Genomic DNA, 19,039 nt, shown 5'->3' with positions numbered 1-19,039 from the left:
ACTCATTTTCTTATTAATATATAATATAGTTAGGTTAAATTTTCACAAAAATGCCAACATTGAAAAGGTATGTAAAAAGCACCGTTTTCTTCCTGATATTCAACATGTACACAACTAAAACTTATGCACCATATTTTCCTCCTTTAAAATGCATTTTTCTAAATGTGTCCAGTTGAATTAGTAGCATCATGCCTTTTTATCACCCAAGGTCAAAGACCCAGTCATCTTTGATTCTACCTTCACTTCCTAATTTCATTTCCATGCAATTTCCAAGTCATTTTTAATTCAGATTCTTTAATCCCTCTGCTCAGGTGCCTCTGTTTTTATGGGTATTCCCTCTACTAGATTAACATCCTCCTTACTTTTCTCACAGAGGCAGAAACACTGACACCCCCTCACCCCCACCCCACGCCGCCCAGAGTCTCCAATCTGTCCTGGGAACAATACATTTGACACAAGGGGGTAAGAATCCCCAAGAAATTTTGTTTCTACCACTCCCGGCACAAATGCTTTTCATTATATTGCCTGTAGTTGAACATTCTAAAATCTGACTCCATGCAGTCACTCTTCCCAAAATCTTACCTCTATTTACTCCTAGTATTTCTTTCTATGCCCAAGATAACAGGCTCAGGTTGTTGCTCTTCTCTTTCTTCAGCTCTTTGCCTTTGCAGGATACATCTCTCCTGCAATGTTGTTCTTTCTGCTTTTCACATAAAGCAGTCCTACTGATCCTTTAAAATGGGGTTCAGAGACATCAGGTGGGAAATAATCTAAGGTGGGAAATTAGCTGAGTTGGGAAGCATTCCGCACTTACGTAACACTTCCTTCATGTCACTTTTGGAAATTATCACTGTCTCTATTGCAGCCATGTGTGTGTATCTTATGTCTCCTGCTGACAGTGAGCATCTAGTACACCAGAGCTTGTGTACACCGTGGGCCTAGAGAACATTCGATTCATAAATGTTACGCTAAGGCCTTTACACCACAAGAGATACCCCTAGGCAGAGTCTGTCTCCATCTATATTAGTTAGGCAGTCTTTAAAGAAAATTAAACCACATGATCTTATTCAAGTGTTCAATACTAAATATGGCAAAAGCAAACTTCCTTGAATTTTAGCACCAGAGAATAAGAACATAAGAGAAGAACATGATTTTCATTTAGAAGTCAAGGAAGAATACCTGTGTTGAGCTGTCAACCATCAGTCAGCCCTACACAGATCACAAGCACACACACTGGCAGCCTTGAATCAGATGCCTTACTTTGCGGTAGACTATCATGTTCGGAGAATTGTCCTCTGGGTCAGCCGTCCCCACCGCTTTCGGTTCCCCGGGTCCCTGAGCCATCCTCAGTATCTTCACTCACCCTGCAAAAATAAATGAATAGACCATTAAGACATGAAAAAATTAAAGAAAGTTTTGAAATGCAGCGAACTAAGTATCTTTTTGCAGGTGGCATGAAAACAAAACATGATGTCATTTCTTATTTCTCCTCATTAATTTAGGCAGCATTTTAAAAAGTTAGAAAATGATTATGGTGTTATTGACATACATCTTCTTAATCTCAAAGCCACATGTTCTTTGTTTTGTGGTCAGTAACATGCACCTTAGGGGTAATCGTATGCGAGTCCTAAAGAATCTCCTGCACACTGATGAACCAATCATTTTGATGCTGATTTTTATCTTATCAAAGTTCATTTTTTGATTAATTCTATGCATTAAGATACGAATAATTTATCAGAAGATAGCACATTATATTCAGTGGGATGGTTATAATAATGTTTTAAAACTCAAATAACAAGCATTGGCAAGGATGGAGAAATCAGAATCCTGGTATACTGTTGGCAAGAATGTAAGATGGTATAGTCACCAAAGAAAACAAGTTTAGTGTCTATTCAAAAAGTTAAACACACAGAATTACCATGTCCTGGCAATTCCAATACTAAGCATATTCCCAAAAGTGTATACTAAAAACAGGTATTTGAACAAATAGTTGAATGTGGATGGCCATAGCAGCACTATTCACCAAAGTCAAAAGATGGAAACAATTCAATGACCATCAAATTATGAACAAAATATGATCTATCCTCATAATGGAATATAATTCAGCCCTAAGAAATAACACACGATACATACTACATTATAGATTAACTTGGAAAAAATACACTAACTTAAAGAGAGCAGACACAAAAGGTAATTGCAATGGACTGAATATTTATGTCCTGTCAAAATTTATATGATGGTATTAGGAGGTGAAATTTTGGGAGGTAATTAGTGCCCTAAAAGAGTTCAGAGAGCTCCATTCTGCCAGGTGGGGACCAATGAGAAGGTCACTTATAAGCAAGAAAGCAGGTCCTCACCAGCCACCAAATCTGCCTTTATCTGAGACTCCAACTCTCCAACCTCCAGAACCAAGACAATAAATTTCTGTTGCTCACAAACCACCCATTCTGGAGTGTTTCATTATAGCATTTCTGATAGAGTATGATAGCATGTGTTGTATAATTAGCATGCATTGTATGATGACAATCATACTGTATTATTTCACTTATATGAAATCATCTAGAATAGGCAAATCCATAGCAATGGAAAGCAGATTGGTAGTTACCAACAGCTTGTAGGAGGAGGGGATGGGATGACTGTATAATGGAGATGGGGTCTCCTTTGGGGGTGATGAAAGTATTTTTTAACTACATAGAGGTGATGAGTGCAGAGCAGTGTGAATGCATTAAATGCCACTGAAATGCACACTTTAATGGTTAATTTTATGTTATGTCCATTTTACGTCCATGAGGAAAAAAGATTATTTTTAATTTGACCTTTTCAAAAGCCTAAAAAGATAACAAGAGACAATGACAGCATGTGGAATTTTTGAGTAAAGAAGCAAGTTCAATTCTTGCTGTGACACTATGTGTGCCATATGACCTCAAGCAATTTAAAAAACCTCTCCACACCAAGATTTGAACTTTCTTCTTTTAAAACGAACATGTTGTATGCCTGCTACATGCTCAGGACCATGACAAGGCACCTTCCTCTACATCACTCTCATCAGCAAAGGTGAATTCCACTGAGTCCTCACAGGTCAGGATCAAACAGCTGAGTGTAAAAGTATCATATAAAGCCATAAAAGTCCTACACAAATGTTATCACTAATCTAAGAGCCTGCCTGGGTTATTTGCACAAAACTCACAGGCTTTTCATCAAAGAAACTTTTATAAATACCATACTTGACAGAAAAGGCCATTTCAATTTAAAATAAAAACTCAGTAAACATTTTATCAGAAAATAAGTTGGTACCAAAGGTCATTTCATAAAAAGAAATTTGGGTGGAAGATGGGGAAGAGACAAGAATCTGAAGTTTATACTAATCATTTAATTGCTGTGTTTATAGCAGCACTATTTACAATAGCGAAGCTATGGAAACAACCCAAATGCCCAAAAGTAGATGACTGGATCAAGAAGATGTGGTCCATATACACAATGGAATATTACTCAGCAATCAAAAAAAGATAAACTCATGCAATTTGCAACAACATGGATGGAGCTGGAAGGGATCATGTTCAGCGAAATAAGCCAGAAAGAAAAAGAAAAATATCGGATGATCTCACTCATAGGAATTTAGAAAACCTAAATAAGGGACCAGGAAAAAGACTAATTATAATAAAGAAAAATCAAAATCAACAAGCAACTATAAACCAGAGACACACTAATGGGGAGGAAGGGAGAGGGAGAAGAGGAGAGATCAGGGTCAAAATAAGGGGGGTGGGAACTGTACAGGGAATATAACCAAAATGAAAATGCATACACTGTGCAAAAATGAAAAATGATGTAAGAATTATATAAAATAAAATAAAATATTAAAAAAATAATAATAATTGTCCAAAATATCCATTCGAATAATGTCTCTTGCTTTCTTTATCCTTTATAAATTGCAATGCATCTTAAAAGTTAGATTACAAGAAGAGATAAAGAACATCATTCTGTTATCTGTACACATCATAATATGGGAATTTCTATGCATAAAGCACTACATGGAAACATATTATTATTCTAACCAGTGACTTTTAAAAGAAAATGAACAACATACTGCTTCATTTTAAACTACTTATTTGCCTACTCTTTTGCCTCATACAGAGTATGACAGAGCATGAAAAACAAAAATTGAGTCCATTTATGTATGCTCATTTATCTATGTAACAGAGTCATTTCTGAGTTTCTATTGCTTTATTTTAAAATGAACACGTTCACTTTAATGAGCACATTATCTTCCACCTAGAAAACGCTGTTATAATAGCATGGCTGGAAATGACCTAGAAACAATCATGTCAGCCCTCCCTTCGCCTTCCCCTGGCCACCCACCTTGCACCCCCACAACAGAAACATTTCTCTGTTAAACAGGCTGAGGTTCCATCTGGACTTTAGACTGGTAAGTGAATACAGGTAGTCTCTATGTTAAGAATTTAGTGAATCTAGTCTGTGGTAGAAAAGTTTGTATTTTTGGTTCTGTCAACTCCTTTGAAACTCAGACAAGTCCTTTAACTTTTCTATGTCTACAAAGAATCATTCCTAAATCATGATGAAATCACTTTTTAGGCCATATGTCAACAAATGTTAGAAAGAACTAGATGCCAAACCTACAAAGGCAAGGGTGTTCTAATTAAATTCATTCACTGCAAAGTTGGGGCTCATGAAATTAAAGGAATAAATTTTCATATTACAATATAGTATGAAATATTTATTTTTAAATTAAGTACTAGAGAGGGAGGTTGAGTGCAGGAGGTTGAGTGCAGCACTGTGAAGCTGTCTGCAGCCTCTGCAGCGCCGGTTCCACCCCCGCCAGCTGCAGAGCAGCCCACAAGGCGTGGCAGACCTCTCCTGTCTCGCCTGCTGCTCCCCTCAGCAGTGTATTTCAGTCAGTCTGCCTGTTCTGTTCCCCACTCTGTCTCTGGTGAATACTCTCAGCCCCGCCCCAACATCTGACCTGTACCCTGGTTCTTATATTAATAAAATTTTAAAAATCTTTTATAAAAAATAGATTAAGTACTAGAGAAATAAAAGGGTAGCAGTTTAAACTTAGCAGTAGAGAAAAATAAAAACTTCCTGGTATTTATATATACTATATGTGCATAAATACAAAGTAAATAATTCAGGGACTTTTGTTTCAATATTTGGAGGATGTGAGTGCTTTCCTGAAAAGATATAACAACAGTGCAGTAGAAAGAACACATGTTAATAATAATGTCTTCCTATAATTGTTTAGCACTGGCACTAGGACAACTGAAATTTGTTAAGACCATGCATTTTACAATCTCTGAGACAAGACAGCTTCATCGTTATAACCTGGCCTCTGTCATCAGGCAAATGTATGCCCGAATCCTGGCCCCACCACTTACTCTGTGATTTGGGGCAGGACACTTCACCTCTCTATGCTTCTGCTTCTGTATCTGTCACAAAGCACAGTCCCGACATAGGAGACGGTCCTCTGAATGGGGAGAACTAGCATTTCCACCTGATCTGCCACTAGTTGTCAGAACCAAGTCAACTTTCTCTGGACCACATTAGGACATGAGCTATAAACCCAGCATCCTTAGTGTTCCCTCTAGCTCTGACCTAAAATCCCAGAACTTCAAATTTCTACCTTTCCTTCAAAGACTCACCAGAATGTCCTATGCCACATCTCTGCCATCATCAGTGCCTATAACCTACTCTTTGCTAAACTTCTCCAAGAATCACAGAACTGTTGTTGGGAAGCCTCCCCTCCAGACTCACCAAGCCTCCCAGGAGCAATCCCTATAACACCAGCACCTGCCACTGAGTGCTGCAATACTCAACATTTATTCTTGGAGCAAAGAAGATACCTTCATCCCTCAATCTCTGGCACTTACAACAGAACCTGAGACAGTAGGTACTCAAATATTTTTTTTAATGAATGATAGAACTGATGAGATTCCACCAAGGTCCAGTACTCTCCTTCTGGAGCATACATGTGGATAACAAGCCATTAAACTGCCCAGCGCCTGCACCCACACCACCCTGAATTCACCCCATCTCACCTAAAACTGCTCAAGAAAGAGGTTGTCAACCAAGACCCACCCATGAAGGGTCCTGGTCTCTGGACTCACACATGAAGATGTTCCCCAGGATGTATCAAGACAGGCCACCCCTACGCTCAGGAACACACTTTTGGAATCCATGAGCAATTTAAAGTAAGGAGTATGTGGGCGGGTAGAAGATGTAGTGAGGACAGACCCTTGTGAACAACGGCACAATCAAGCATTTATGACTCAAGCTCTGAGTAGTAAACCTTTTGAAAGTCAAGAATGCAATTTACTCCAAACTTACACTACATTTGTAGCTTGCAGTTACAAATGCCAGCTGTGCCTTTGTCATGCCTGCCTCTTAGGAACAAGCAAAGCCAAAGCTCCAACAGATTGCAATGCTGAGCAGAGCAGGGAGGGAGGACCTCAAGGCTGAGTGAAGGAAAAGGGCTCTGTAGTCAGATCAGGAAGTGCACTCAGCTCTGGCCACACCAAAGATTCTGACTGTTCCACTCTAAACTTGCAGTTCTTTATCCAGAAGATATGAATGCTCTGCTTTGCAGAGTTGCTTTGCAAGATAAAATAAAACAAGGCATGCAAATTCCCGAGCACAGAATGAATGTAGCAACTCATGGGCAGTTTGTTCTCCTTACTGTCTGACCAAGTGAAATTCCTAAGACTTGGGCATCAGGATCTTTGAAGAAGGACCCTCCCCACCTGGGGTATTCTGACTCAGTGTCTCTGAGTCAGTGCCTCTGTTTGACCAGTTTCTCAGGGGATCCTGATACTCCCACTAAGAGGTGTCCAACTGCAATCACACCACAATGACACTAACATCAGGGTCACCTGCAGCTAAAAGCCTTAAACATCATCCCTGCCAGTCACTGTGCCCAGCCTTCAAAGCAAGAAATATCTAGTAGGAGAGGTAATCAAACCTTGACTGAAACATAGTCTCAATGTGTTTGCTGCCAAGTAAAAATTTCTGTTGATGTTGTTTCCTCTCTTCCATATTTTATCAAATTCACATTGTTTGCCTTAGTCCATTAAAACACAATGGATTTTTTTTCTGACATCAGCATTGTTAAAGCACTTCAGAAACAAAATTTACAAGATATGTGCGAGCTCAGTAGTACAAGCTTGTTTATATAGCTCTAATCTTACTGAGTGGGCAGGAACCTCAAGGGGGAAGAAGGAAGAACAACAGCTCTAAAGAACAAATAACTCTTTCTCTTAGAGCAGAATCTGCCAACTTGACATTTCCTATATACTCAAAGTTTAGATGCTCAGTGACAGTTTGAGGATCTGCTTCATGTAATGCACCAAAAATCTGAAGTCAAGATGATAGCGCTCAACCCCTAGGGGTCAATTTTGGTGGCAATGCAGGCACCCAGTATTTAGTGGGATATTATTGCTTGATCAATTCAGGACTTCAGTTAGAATTCAGTGGTTCCCAAAAGCTGGTCCAAGGATCTGAACCAAACTAGCAGCTTTGGAATCACCTGGGGGACATTCAAAAGAAAAGTGTTTCCAGTTTCCATGATCTAGAAATTCTAAACCAGTAGGTTCCGGTAGTCCCTGGAGTATAATCTAAATGCTCTCCAGGTGACTTGGGGAATAGCTAGGCTTGGGAACCACTAACCCAAGCCTCCACATTCCATGAAGCCACCACCTTTTTGCCTGATCCCCTCCCATGTCCATGCTGCCCACTGTCTGGGCAGTCATGCTGGGTGTGGAGATGGTTCCTCTATCTTCCTTGTATGAGGCAGAAACCTGCTGTAATGGATAAGAAAAGGGTTCTGACATCAAAGAATGTGCCCTCAATCCATGCCACTCAGTGCTTGTGACCAAGAGCAACTTATTGCTTTGGTTAATTTAGCCTCTCTGAGCTTTGTTTTCCTTATCTAAATAAAGGAACAAATAGTAACTACCATCTATCAGTGGTTCTCAGCCTTCCTTGCTCATCAGAATCACCCAGACGGTGAGGCACTGTAGCTGTAACAGGTGGCTATTATTCCCACCACAGATGAAAAAATTAAGGATCAAAAACATAGGTAACTTTCCCAAAGCAACATAGTTTTTCAGTGAAGAAACAACAAGTCAAGGCCCTCTCTGGTGGCGCAGGGGTTAAAGTGTCAATGCTATCAAGCTACTAGCCACTGCTGCGTGAGTTCTATCCCCAGCCAGGGAGCTAACCCATATGGCACAGCAGGCTCTCCTGTCTTGCTGGCTGTTCCCCTCAGCAGTGTATTTCAGTCAATCTGCCTGTTCTGCTCCCCATTCTGTCTCTGGTGAATCCTCTCAGCCCCCTACACCCCAGTTCTTCTATGCATAAATAAATAAAAATAAATCTTTAAAAAACAGAAACTACAAGTCAAACCCAGGACTGACTCCAGCTCCCATGCACCTTCTAACATGTCTATCTTGGTTGGGTGAAATCACCTATATAAAGTACTTAAAACAAAATTGTGTAAATATATAAAATTTAAGTATATACTTAAATAGAAAGTACTCAGAAAACACACACTATTTATAAAGTACTTAGTACAGGATACCACTGATACATATACAAACTGTAATAGTAGGTCCTCTATTAATCTTCTCTTCTTGGGCATCCTAATATATCAATGAAGTTGATGTCCCCAAACCAATCCTACCTGAAGACCTATAAATTCATACAATCCTCTCTAGGTTATCACTGCTGCCTGACAACCCAAATTAATCTACCAAAGCTGCTTATAAAGAAAAATATTTTTGCATTCCTTACATTAAGCAAGTCCTAGAAAGGTTGGAGGGAGAAGTAGAAAAGTCGTTCACACAAAAGAAGTGTTTGTCTGTGTGATATGCCCCACAGTCCTGTTGTTGCAGGACTGCCAACTACTCAAAGCAGGCCCACCCAGGCATCTTCTCTCCCTATGACTCAACTCTACTCTGTTCTAGACACGCCCTGGCCCTACCAAGTCACCACCAACTCTTCCTGCCTTTTGAACTACTCTTCTGTAGATAGCATGAACTACTGTGTCTTTGTCTCCTCACTGAACTGTGAGATTCTGTGACCTTAATGGAAACTTGGCTTCCCCCAAGGACATCCCCTACCCTATGCCCTTACTGTCCTCATCCCACATATGTCAAGAATAGGAAGAAAGGTAAGCATCCTCCTGGCTCTCCATCAGTGCTTCAAACAATTTCCCTTCTATCTTCCTATGCAAATCTCCACTCCTGTGACACTTAGACTATCTGGATCTGCCACTTGCTACCCATCTCACCTTCCCCTGCTATGTCTTTTCATTTCCTGGTGACTTTGACTTTCAGTTCTCAGAGGTTTCCTCCATACTTTGCTCTCTTGTCAGCCTTAGTAATTTTAACATCAGAGTCCAGGATTTCACTGAAAAACTGTTTTCTCCTTTATTTCTTCACCTGAAACCTTTAACTCCATCTCCCTGCCTCATGGAAACACATGGCCACAAGCTAAACTTTGTCATCACCAGTGACAGGACCACCTCAAATTCTAATACAAGCATTCCCCAGTCTGTCTACCTTCCCTCTGTCCAGTTCACTTACTCTACATACATTGCAAACATTCTTCAAATTAATTTAGGCCTCCAATCCATTTCCGCCCCAAACCTTTTTACTATCCATTACTTCTCCCTCTGCTTTTACTTTCTTCTCTCACTGGCTCCATGATTATAATCACTCCGTTGCACATATTCTCAATTCTCTCACCTCCTCCTTTCCTGGCATAATTCCAACACTGAATAGCCACCTCACCATATTCATACCATATCCAAATATCTAAGCTCACATCCAAGTTGGTGAACACTTTGGGGACGGGGAGTGGAAGAAATCACACATCAAGCTGAGAGCTACATTTTAAATTCATGAACACAAACTATAAATGAATTACTCAACAGTGCCCACCAAATCTGAAATGTTTCCTAGCAAGTTTGCTTTCTCCCTTTCTGAACTGGCCATCTCATACCATCTCTTCTTTCAAACTTCACACACAATATTAGTTGATGGACTCACTTTAAAATTCAATGAAGAAATAGAAACCAGCAAAGGAAAAGCCTCTCATCTTGAGACAGCCCCATCTAAAAACCACCAAGTGCTTTGTGCTCCCTCCTATTGAATAAAGGGAAGTGTTACTGCATTTATTAAAGGGAAGTTGCTTCACTTTTGTTCTTAATTGGAACATAATAGGACAGCGCTCCTCACGTCCACCCTACCATCACACCAACAGGGGTCCAGGATAATAACAGTGGGTACAGCAAAAAGACCTTTAAGACCTAAACTCTCTGAGGAGTACTTATGGAAACCAAGAGCCAAGAGGGGAAACAAAAACAAGAACACAGGAGGAGGCTGAGGTTGTGCTCTGAAAGCTGCAGCACCCATTAAACACACCCAACTCCTAACTCAATGAAATGACATGAAACCTCACACTAAAAATCTACTTGCCTAAGTTCCTATGACCTGATACATCATATTTGGCACGATTAGAAGACTTATTAAAAAGGTAAGAAAAAACACAATCAGAAGAAACAAGCAATCGTCAGAACCAGACTCTCCTATGACACAGATGTTGAAATTACCAAACAAGAAAATTTGAATTATTATGATTAATATGTTTAGGGTTCTAATGAGAAATTAGATGGCAATGCAAGCAGAGAGACAGAAACTCTTCTTTAAAAGAAAAATAATCTCTAAAGAAAGGAAATGAGAAAATTCAAATACTAACAAATGAATAATGACTTTGATGGGCTCAAAATGGCCAAGGAATCGGTAAGCCTGGAAAACAACAGAATTCTTTCCAAGAATTATAAAATTCTTGGAATATAAAAAGGTATACAATACCTTTTCAATATAAAAAGGTATACAAAAGTATCACTGGATTACCAGGAGAGGAGAGAAAAGAGCAGGAGAAATATTTGAAGGAATCACTGAAAACTTTCCAAAATTAATTAACATACACCAAACTACATATACAGGAAGATCAGAAAAACACTAATCATAATAAATGAAAAACCAAAACCAAAACCACTACATCTATTGACAGCCTGTAAAAATAATCTGTTGAAAAAAAAAGATAAAAAAAAAAAATCTTAGAAGCCAGAGGGAAACAACCTTACCTCTGGGAAAATAAAGCTAAAGGTTACAGCAGATTTCTCATCAAAAACCATGAGACAAAGAGTGGACTGAAATACTTAAAATGCTAAAAGAAAAAAAAAAATCCAACCATCTAGAATTCTGTAAAAAAGTGAAGGAAACAAAGACTTTCTCAGACAAAAAAAAAAAAAAAAAAAAAAAACAAGAAACAACTGAGTAAATTCATCACTAGTCGACCTTCCCAGCAAGAAATAGTAAGAGAAGTTATTCAGGCAAGAAGAACAATAATAAGGCAAGCATTAGGGAAGGAATAAAGTGGGGGGAGCAGGGGAGGGAACTTTCATTTTCTTATTCTTAATTGATCTAAGAGAAACTTTCTCTTGAACAATGTCCATGGGATAGAAAAATATTTTAAAGCAATGAGCACACCAATGCCTAACAGAATGCTCTGGAACAGCCCCACACAATCAATTAGTTGGGATGATTTCTTTTGCTGGCAAACCAGCACTTGTGAGACAAAACAAGTAGGAATGGATTTTACATGTCTAGATGGTTGACAGAACTTAAAAAAATTTTATGGTGTGTGCAAATTATATAAAATTCAAATTTCTGTGCCCACCTGTTTACTTATTGTCTGTTTTCTGTAACCATGGCAGACTGGGGTGGTTGCAGCCCAAGACCAGACCACCCACAAAGCTCAAAATATTTACTATTTGGTCCTTGAAATAAAATTTGTTTTTGTTTCCTGAACAAGTCCAGTCATTCAAATTTTCAGAGGATGTAAATAAGATTTGGGGACATTAATTTATATTTCTAACACCACCGTGGAAGTTGGTAATAGACTCGGCATTAGAATTCAGGCCTTGAGAGCTCACCGGCCTTTCCTCTCATGAGAGGTCTTACCTTTTAGTAAGTATGAGTTTGAAGATTACAGTGTCTAATACCACTGACTAATACTACTGAGTGTAGGGACTACATGAAAGATTATGACTCTTAGAGAAGAGGTAGGAGTGACAGAAAAGCGTTGCCAATTTTTACACAAAAGAAGGGGATGACTAAGAGATGAAGAGGATAACATGTTCCCAAAGGACTCAAAAAAAGGAAGGCATTCCTATGGGCTTTTTATAAAGAATGTCAGCTTTATTCCTTGGAATTTTGTTCTTTTCTTTCTTCTCTCTTTTTTTTAAAGAGCAGGTAAAATCAGTATTCTAGACCTTAAAACGATACATTTAAATACAGACTCTTCTATGATTCTATAATGCATATACTTGGAGCAGCAAGAGTATGTTTTTCCTCTTCTGGAGGTAGTAATGCTTTAAAAAAAAAAGGATGTATTCATAAAACTCAACAGGAAGAAGTAATATAGGTTAAAGAAATAACAATTGAGTGGGTTTCTGTGAGTTTGTTTTATAGTTTTGTTCCCATTATATAGATGGAAGACAAAAATATTATAAGTAGAATGTACCACCACCTACAATGAGGGCTTACTTTACAATAATACAAACCTAGAAAACAACTGGAACAACTGTATAAAATTGAAAAGGGAGGGGAAACAAAGCACATGGGGAGTGGAGGCAAGAGTCTGGCATTCTACACAACTGTTGCTTTAAGTTATTGAGTCAACATGACATGCACCTCAAAGACATCTTTATAGATGCATCACCCAAAAAGCAGTGATAGTGAAGGCAAAGATAAACAGCTGGGACTACATCAAATTAAAGAGCTTCTGCACAGCAAAAGAGACAATAGCCAGGGCCTCCCAGGTGTCGGTGTCGCAGTGGTTGAGCGCTGGGTTGCGAAGCTGCCCGCAGCCTCTGCAGCGCCGGTTCGATCCCCGGCTGCTCCCCGGCCAATGGAGGAGGGTCCCGCATGGCGTGCAGACCTCTCCTGCCGCCCGCTGCTCCCCTCAGCAGTGTACTTCAGTCCTTCTGCCTGCTCTGCTCCCCGCTCTGGCTCTGGTGAATTCTCTCACCCTCCCGCACTTCTGACTATACCTAGTGCTTGTATAAATGTATAAATAAATAGATAGATAGATAGATAGACAGATAAATAAATAAAAATAAATCTTAAAAAAAAAAAGAGAGAGAGAGAGAGAGACAATAGGCAAAACAAAGAGAAACCCCACCGACTGGGAGAACATTTTTGCACACAACACTAATGATAAAGGACTGATCACAAAAATCTACAAAGAGCTGATGAGACGCAACAAAAACAAAGAAAATAATCCAGTCAAAAAATGGGCAGAAGAGCTAAAAAGAAAATTCTCCGAAGAGGAAATACAAACGGCCACCAGGCATATGAAAAAATGTTCAACGTCACTTGCAATCAGGGAAATGCAAATCAAAACTCCAATGAGATACCATTTCACACCAGTGAGAATGGCACATATTTAAAAAACTAGCAACAACAAATGTTGGCGAGGATGTGGAGAGAAAGGAACTCTCCTGCACTGTTGGTGGGAGTGCAAACTGGTCCAACCACTGTGGAAAGCTGTATGGACATTCCTCAACCTACTAAAGATAGAGCTTCCACATGATCCAACAATTCCACTCCTAGGTATTTACCCAAAGGACATAGAAACATTAATTCCAAAGAGCATCTGCACCTCTATATTTATAGCAGCACAATTTACAATAGCTAAGCTTTGGAAACAACCCAAATGCCCCAAAATAGATGACTGGATTAAGAAGATGTGGTACATATACACAATGAAATATTACTCAGCATTCAAAAAAGATAAACACATGCAATTTGCAGCAACATGGATGGAGCTGGAAGGGATCATGCTCAGCGAAATAAGCCAGAAAGAAAAAGAAAAATACCGGATGGTCTCACTCATAGCAGGAATCTAGAAAACCTAAATATGGACCAGGAAAAAGAGTAACTATAAGAAAGAAAAAAAATCAAAATCAACAAACAACTATGAGCCAGAGACACTCTTTGTGGGTGAAAGGGAGGAATTGGGGTCAAAATCGGGGTTGCAATTGTATGGGGAATATAAAAATTAAAAAAAAGTAAAAAAAAAAAGTTATTGAGTCAAGCACAACCTCTATTCATGAAAATACTCTTGGCAAACTCTGAATGTAAAGGAACTGGCTTAAATTGATATAGGATGTTTATTAAACACAGCAACCATGACATTGAACAGCCACACCATGAAAACATTCCCACTGAAATTAGGAATAAGAGGATGCCCACTATGATCACTTCCCTTCACTGTTATATATTAAAGGTCTCAGCCAATGCAACAGGAAAAAAAAAATAGAGGCATAAGGATTGCAAAGGAAAATGTAAAAACTGCTTAGTAGGTAATTTGTGCATATGGAAACCCGTAATAATCTATACAAGACTATTAAAATATGTATGTGAATTAGCAGTCATTAGTTACAAGGTCAATATATAAAAATCAAGTGTGTTTCTACATACCTGCAATAAACAGGTGTTTTATTTTGTATATGATATGTATTTTATTTTATTTTAAAGATTTATTTATACAAGAACCGGGGTACAGGCCAGATGCACAGGAGGGTGAGAGGATTCACCAGAGACAGACTGGGGAACAGAACAAGGCAAACTGACGAAATACACTGCTGAGGGGAGCAATGGGGGAGACAGGAGAGGTCTGCAGTCCCATGTGGGATTCTTCCCAGCTGGCCGGGATCAAACCTGCACTGCAGAGGCTGCGGACAGCTTCACAGTGCAGTGTTCATCCGCCTGCACCACCAAGGAGACCCCCGATATGTATTTTAAAGACGCATGTATAAGAGCATCAAACAACTTCAAACAACTAGGAGTATAGCTAAAGAAAGATGGGCAATACCCTTAAAACATAAAGTGGTTCAAAACAGTAATAGAAATTTAAGAGCTAAATAAATGAAGAGATATTAATGAACTGGTATAGTCAACATTCTAAAGACATTAATTTACTCCCAATTTGGGATAGGGATTTAACACAACCCCAATGAAAATCTCATCAAAAGATAATTTCAAAATGTATACAGTAATGCAACTGGATGAGAATAACTAACCTATTAATAAGAACAATTCTAAAGGACATAAACTACCAGATATCAAGCTTATTATTAAGCTATAGTAATTGGGTAGTGTTATATCAGTATAAGAATGGACCAATTGAACAATGGAATGGGTTAGAAAGCCCAGAGATGGTGGGGCAACCTGGTGGCCTAAGGATTAAGTCACAGAGCAATCACCCCCGTGGCCTGAATTTGATCCCAGCTAGGGAGCTAACCCACATGGCACAACAGATCTCTCCTGCCTTGCCCATTGCTCCCCTTAGCAGTGTATTTCAGTAGATCTGCCTATTCGGCTCCCCACTCTGTCTCTGGTAAATCTTCTCACCCAACACATTTCTGGCCTACACCACAGCTCTTCTGTTTGGGGGAAAGGATGTCCTGAGCAAACTCCATACAGGACTCCAGCCCTACTCCATCAAGACACTGGGAACTACAAATCCCATGATCACCAAAGGGAGGGTTGTGAGCACCTGAGGGTGGAGTTAAGTAGCTATATTCTCTGTTTGAGTATTTAACCAGCCATGTGGCCGGGGGGTCGCTCTCTTGGCCTGACAGCACATGATTTTTCACCAGCTCAGCAGGTCATTGGGATTCCAGGTCAGTGGAACAGGTAGGATGCGTGTACTAACTTATCTCTCTCTTATTCTCCCTGAGTTATTCATTTCCCCATGTCCCCTTCCCTTGTAAATAAATCTTTTATTAACCTTTTGTGTGTGTGTGCAGTTTAGCATTAATAAGTTCCCTTTAAGCGCATGGGTGAGGACCCACAGTCAGGCAACATTTTTTATATCGGGGTTGCTCTGTAACACTTCTATGCATAAATAAGTAAATCTTAAAAAAAAAAAAAAAGGGCAGCACAAAGATGGACCCAGATATAAATGAACACCTGATTTATAAGAAAGCTAGTATTTCAAAGAAGTAGAAAACAAGAGATTTCAATAAGGATAGCTTATGGGGGAAAAAAAATGTGCATCACTTTCTCATGTCATAGCCAAAACTCACACTCAGGTAGATTTCTTCACCTTAAGATAAAAGGCAAAAACAATAAGGTTTCTATAAATTAAAACAGAAAAATAGCTTCATGACCTTAGGGCAGGCAAACATTTCATAAGCAAGGACAGAAAACAACTACCATTTCATAAGCAAGGACAGAAAACAACAATGGAAGAGACTGATGAACTGGATTACATGAAAAGTAAGAGGTCCTGTTCATCAAAAAGGAATCAAATAGCAGAATGGGAAATGATATTTTGAATTCATATGACTGCTACAAATATATTAACTCAGAGTTTGTTTTTAAAAGAGAAAATGTCTGCAAACCAATAGGAAAAAGATAGACAATCCAATAGGAAAACAGGCAATAACTGTGAATAGGGACTACAAAAGATTAAATAAAATTGCCCAAAATAAAAATATTAAAAAGGCACATCATTAGTCACCAGAGAAATGCAAATGGCATCCACAACAAGACACTACTAAACACCCACCATAATTACTAAAATTCAGAAGTTTGACAATCCCAAGTGTTGACAAGGTTTTAAAGAAACCAAAACACCCATAAACTGATAAGAGTATGAACTGATACAAAGGAGAACTCTATGTAAGGACCTAAATCCATGACCTAGCAATCCAGTCCCAGCCTCATACCAAACAGAAATGCTGTCATATATGCACCAAATAATACAGAAAAATGTTAGTAGTAGCATTAGTCATAAAACCCCTATTCTTGAAGAGCCTCAAATGCCCTTCAATGGTAGATGAATAAAGCTCATGGAATATTACAAGGAAGATTGCTACAGATCAAAAAAAATGAATAAACTACTGCTACACATCACCACATGAATGAGATTCTCAGTGATGTTGACAAGAAGCCAGAAAAGTGTGCATAAATATATGTAAACCCCAAATACATTTTGTATTTCTCATTTTAAAATGAGAAAGTTATGGTATTAAAAATCTGATTAGTGGTTATGACTAAGGAGAGGGGAGTATGGAGTTACTAGGTGGGCACATGAAGGAATAACATTTTTTGATGAAGGCCAGGTAACATGGATCTTTTCACTGTTTGGAAATTCATGAAGCAATGATTTACACATTTTTCTGTAAATATATTTCAGTGGAATTGTATGTTTAAATAAATAATAATGAATTACAGGATCATATTGTGTATAATACTTTTACACATATAAGAATGCATGGTGCATATTTATATTTTAAAATATTTTTCTTTTTTTTTTTAAAGATGTATTTATGTATTTATACAAGCACTGGGTACAGTCAGAAGGGCGGGAGGGTGAGAGAATTCACCAGAGCCAGAGCGGGGAGCAGAACAGGCAGACTGACGAAATACACTGCTGAGGGGAGCAGCAGGCGCAGCAGGAGAGGTATGCATACCACGTGGGACCCTCACCAGCAGCTGGGGATCGAACTGGTGCTGCAGAGGCTGCAGGCAGCTACACAGTCCAGTGCTTAACCGCTGTGCCACTGGGGAGGCCCTAAAATATTTTTCAAGAATATTATTGAGCAATAATTATGAGTGAAAGAACTGGTATAGAAATGAAATGAAACTAGAAACATACATTGAAGAAATGCCTCACACTATCCAAAAGCTTTATTTTATATAATGAAAGTCTTCCAACTCTAATATTTCAGAATTTCCAAAAAGGTATTGAAATATTCTGCACTTGTTCTTAATAACTTTCTACTGCCCAGTAGATAAAATCCAATGTTCTTCAGCCAATTTAGAAGATTGATTCAATTACTGTCTCTGGTTGCCTGGTCTCACTCATGTGTATATGATGTATGTGTATGTCTATGTATATATGTATATATGTGTATATGTATACTACACATCTTCTGCAAAGAAGGATGGACCTGTGAACTGTGCTGGAGCATGCCATATTGCTGGACACACTGACTGGACCATGATACCCTTAAGACTTTACTCAAGACCAAGTAGGGTTCATCCCTGAAACTGAGATAAGGACAAAAAGAAGACTCCGTCCCTGTGAGAGTCTGTGCTGAAAGGATATGAGGGAAGGGATATTAGTGACCATCTTCTTTTCTTGAGCATCATAAGAAAAAGGAAGTCAAGATGATGGGGTGTCAATATCATTTAAGTCCCTGGAGTCAGCCATGCCTGAATCCTCATATAGGAGTCAGATACTAACTTCTGAATTGTGCTTGAGTTCAACTTTGGTTCTTGCATCCAACAGACCACAAAATCACCATTATCGTTAGCAACAGGATCATCATCATCTACATGTTCATGTGGCACTCAAATTCCTCAATAAATTTGCACTTCTTGTCTTGTCAATCACGGTTCATTTTCATATGGAGAATCTCAGCACAGGAAACCTTCCCAACCAAGAAAACTCAGTAAGTGATGTTCTACTTAAATCAACCTACTTCCAAATACACTTTTGATAGCCAATTGGTCATTTCTGTAAAGGATAACAGGAAAATAAGGATTAGAAACAGATTTTTTAAGTGGGGGGAGAGGCTGTAGGGCAGATGGCAGACAGTGGAAGTGGTTTTTGCAGCAAAGCTTTTGAAAGCTGAAGGAAGTCAAAGAAATTGAAACCTGGAGTTGACAGTGTATGCTTTGAAAATGAAGCTAAATGCCCTAATGCATGGGGTGAGACATCTGAGAACTTCCTAATCAGTTATACCAAGTAAGTTAATAAAGTTTATCCCGAAGTTTGTGCACTTTACCCTGAGCCACAGGGAGATCTGGGAGTCAGCAGTCAACTTCTCAGAATGAAAGTCTAAAAGGAACTGAACATTTGGACAGAGAGCCTGACAGAGTTGGGGAAATGCCCATTTGCATGGGAATTGTGCACTGACTGTTAAAAAAAAAAAAAAAAAAAA

General features: G+C 38.9%; 1 protein-coding gene across 11 annotated transcripts in view; it reads right to left on the bottom strand.

Moving 5' to 3' along the window:
- Positions 1-19,039, bottom strand: part of RGS6 (regulator of G protein signaling 6) — a 511,546-nt gene that overhangs the window by 427,555 nt on the left and 64,952 nt on the right. For 10 of the 11 annotated variants that reach the window (XM_054691397.1, XM_054691396.1, XM_037503635.2 and 7 more), the window contains exon 2: positions 1,261-1,364. In XM_054691397.1, the coding sequence (XP_054547372.1) occupies positions 1,261-1,344 (84 nt within the window). In that variant the 5' untranslated portion in view covers positions 1,345-1,364. Of the gene's footprint in view, positions 1-1,260; positions 1,365-19,039 lie in introns of those variants that run through there. The other variant, XM_054691413.1, reaches the window with a different exon arrangement.

The sequence above is a fragment of the Talpa occidentalis genome, unplaced genomic scaffold, assembly GCF_014898055.3.
Source record: "Talpa occidentalis isolate TD23 unplaced genomic scaffold, MPIMG_talOcc4v2.1 talOcc4.11, whole genome shotgun sequence".
Lineage (NCBI taxonomy): Eukaryota > Metazoa > Chordata > Mammalia > Eulipotyphla > Talpidae > Talpa > Talpa occidentalis.
Note: the sequence above shows the minus strand (reverse complement) of the source record. Positions and strands in the feature narration are given on the sequence as shown.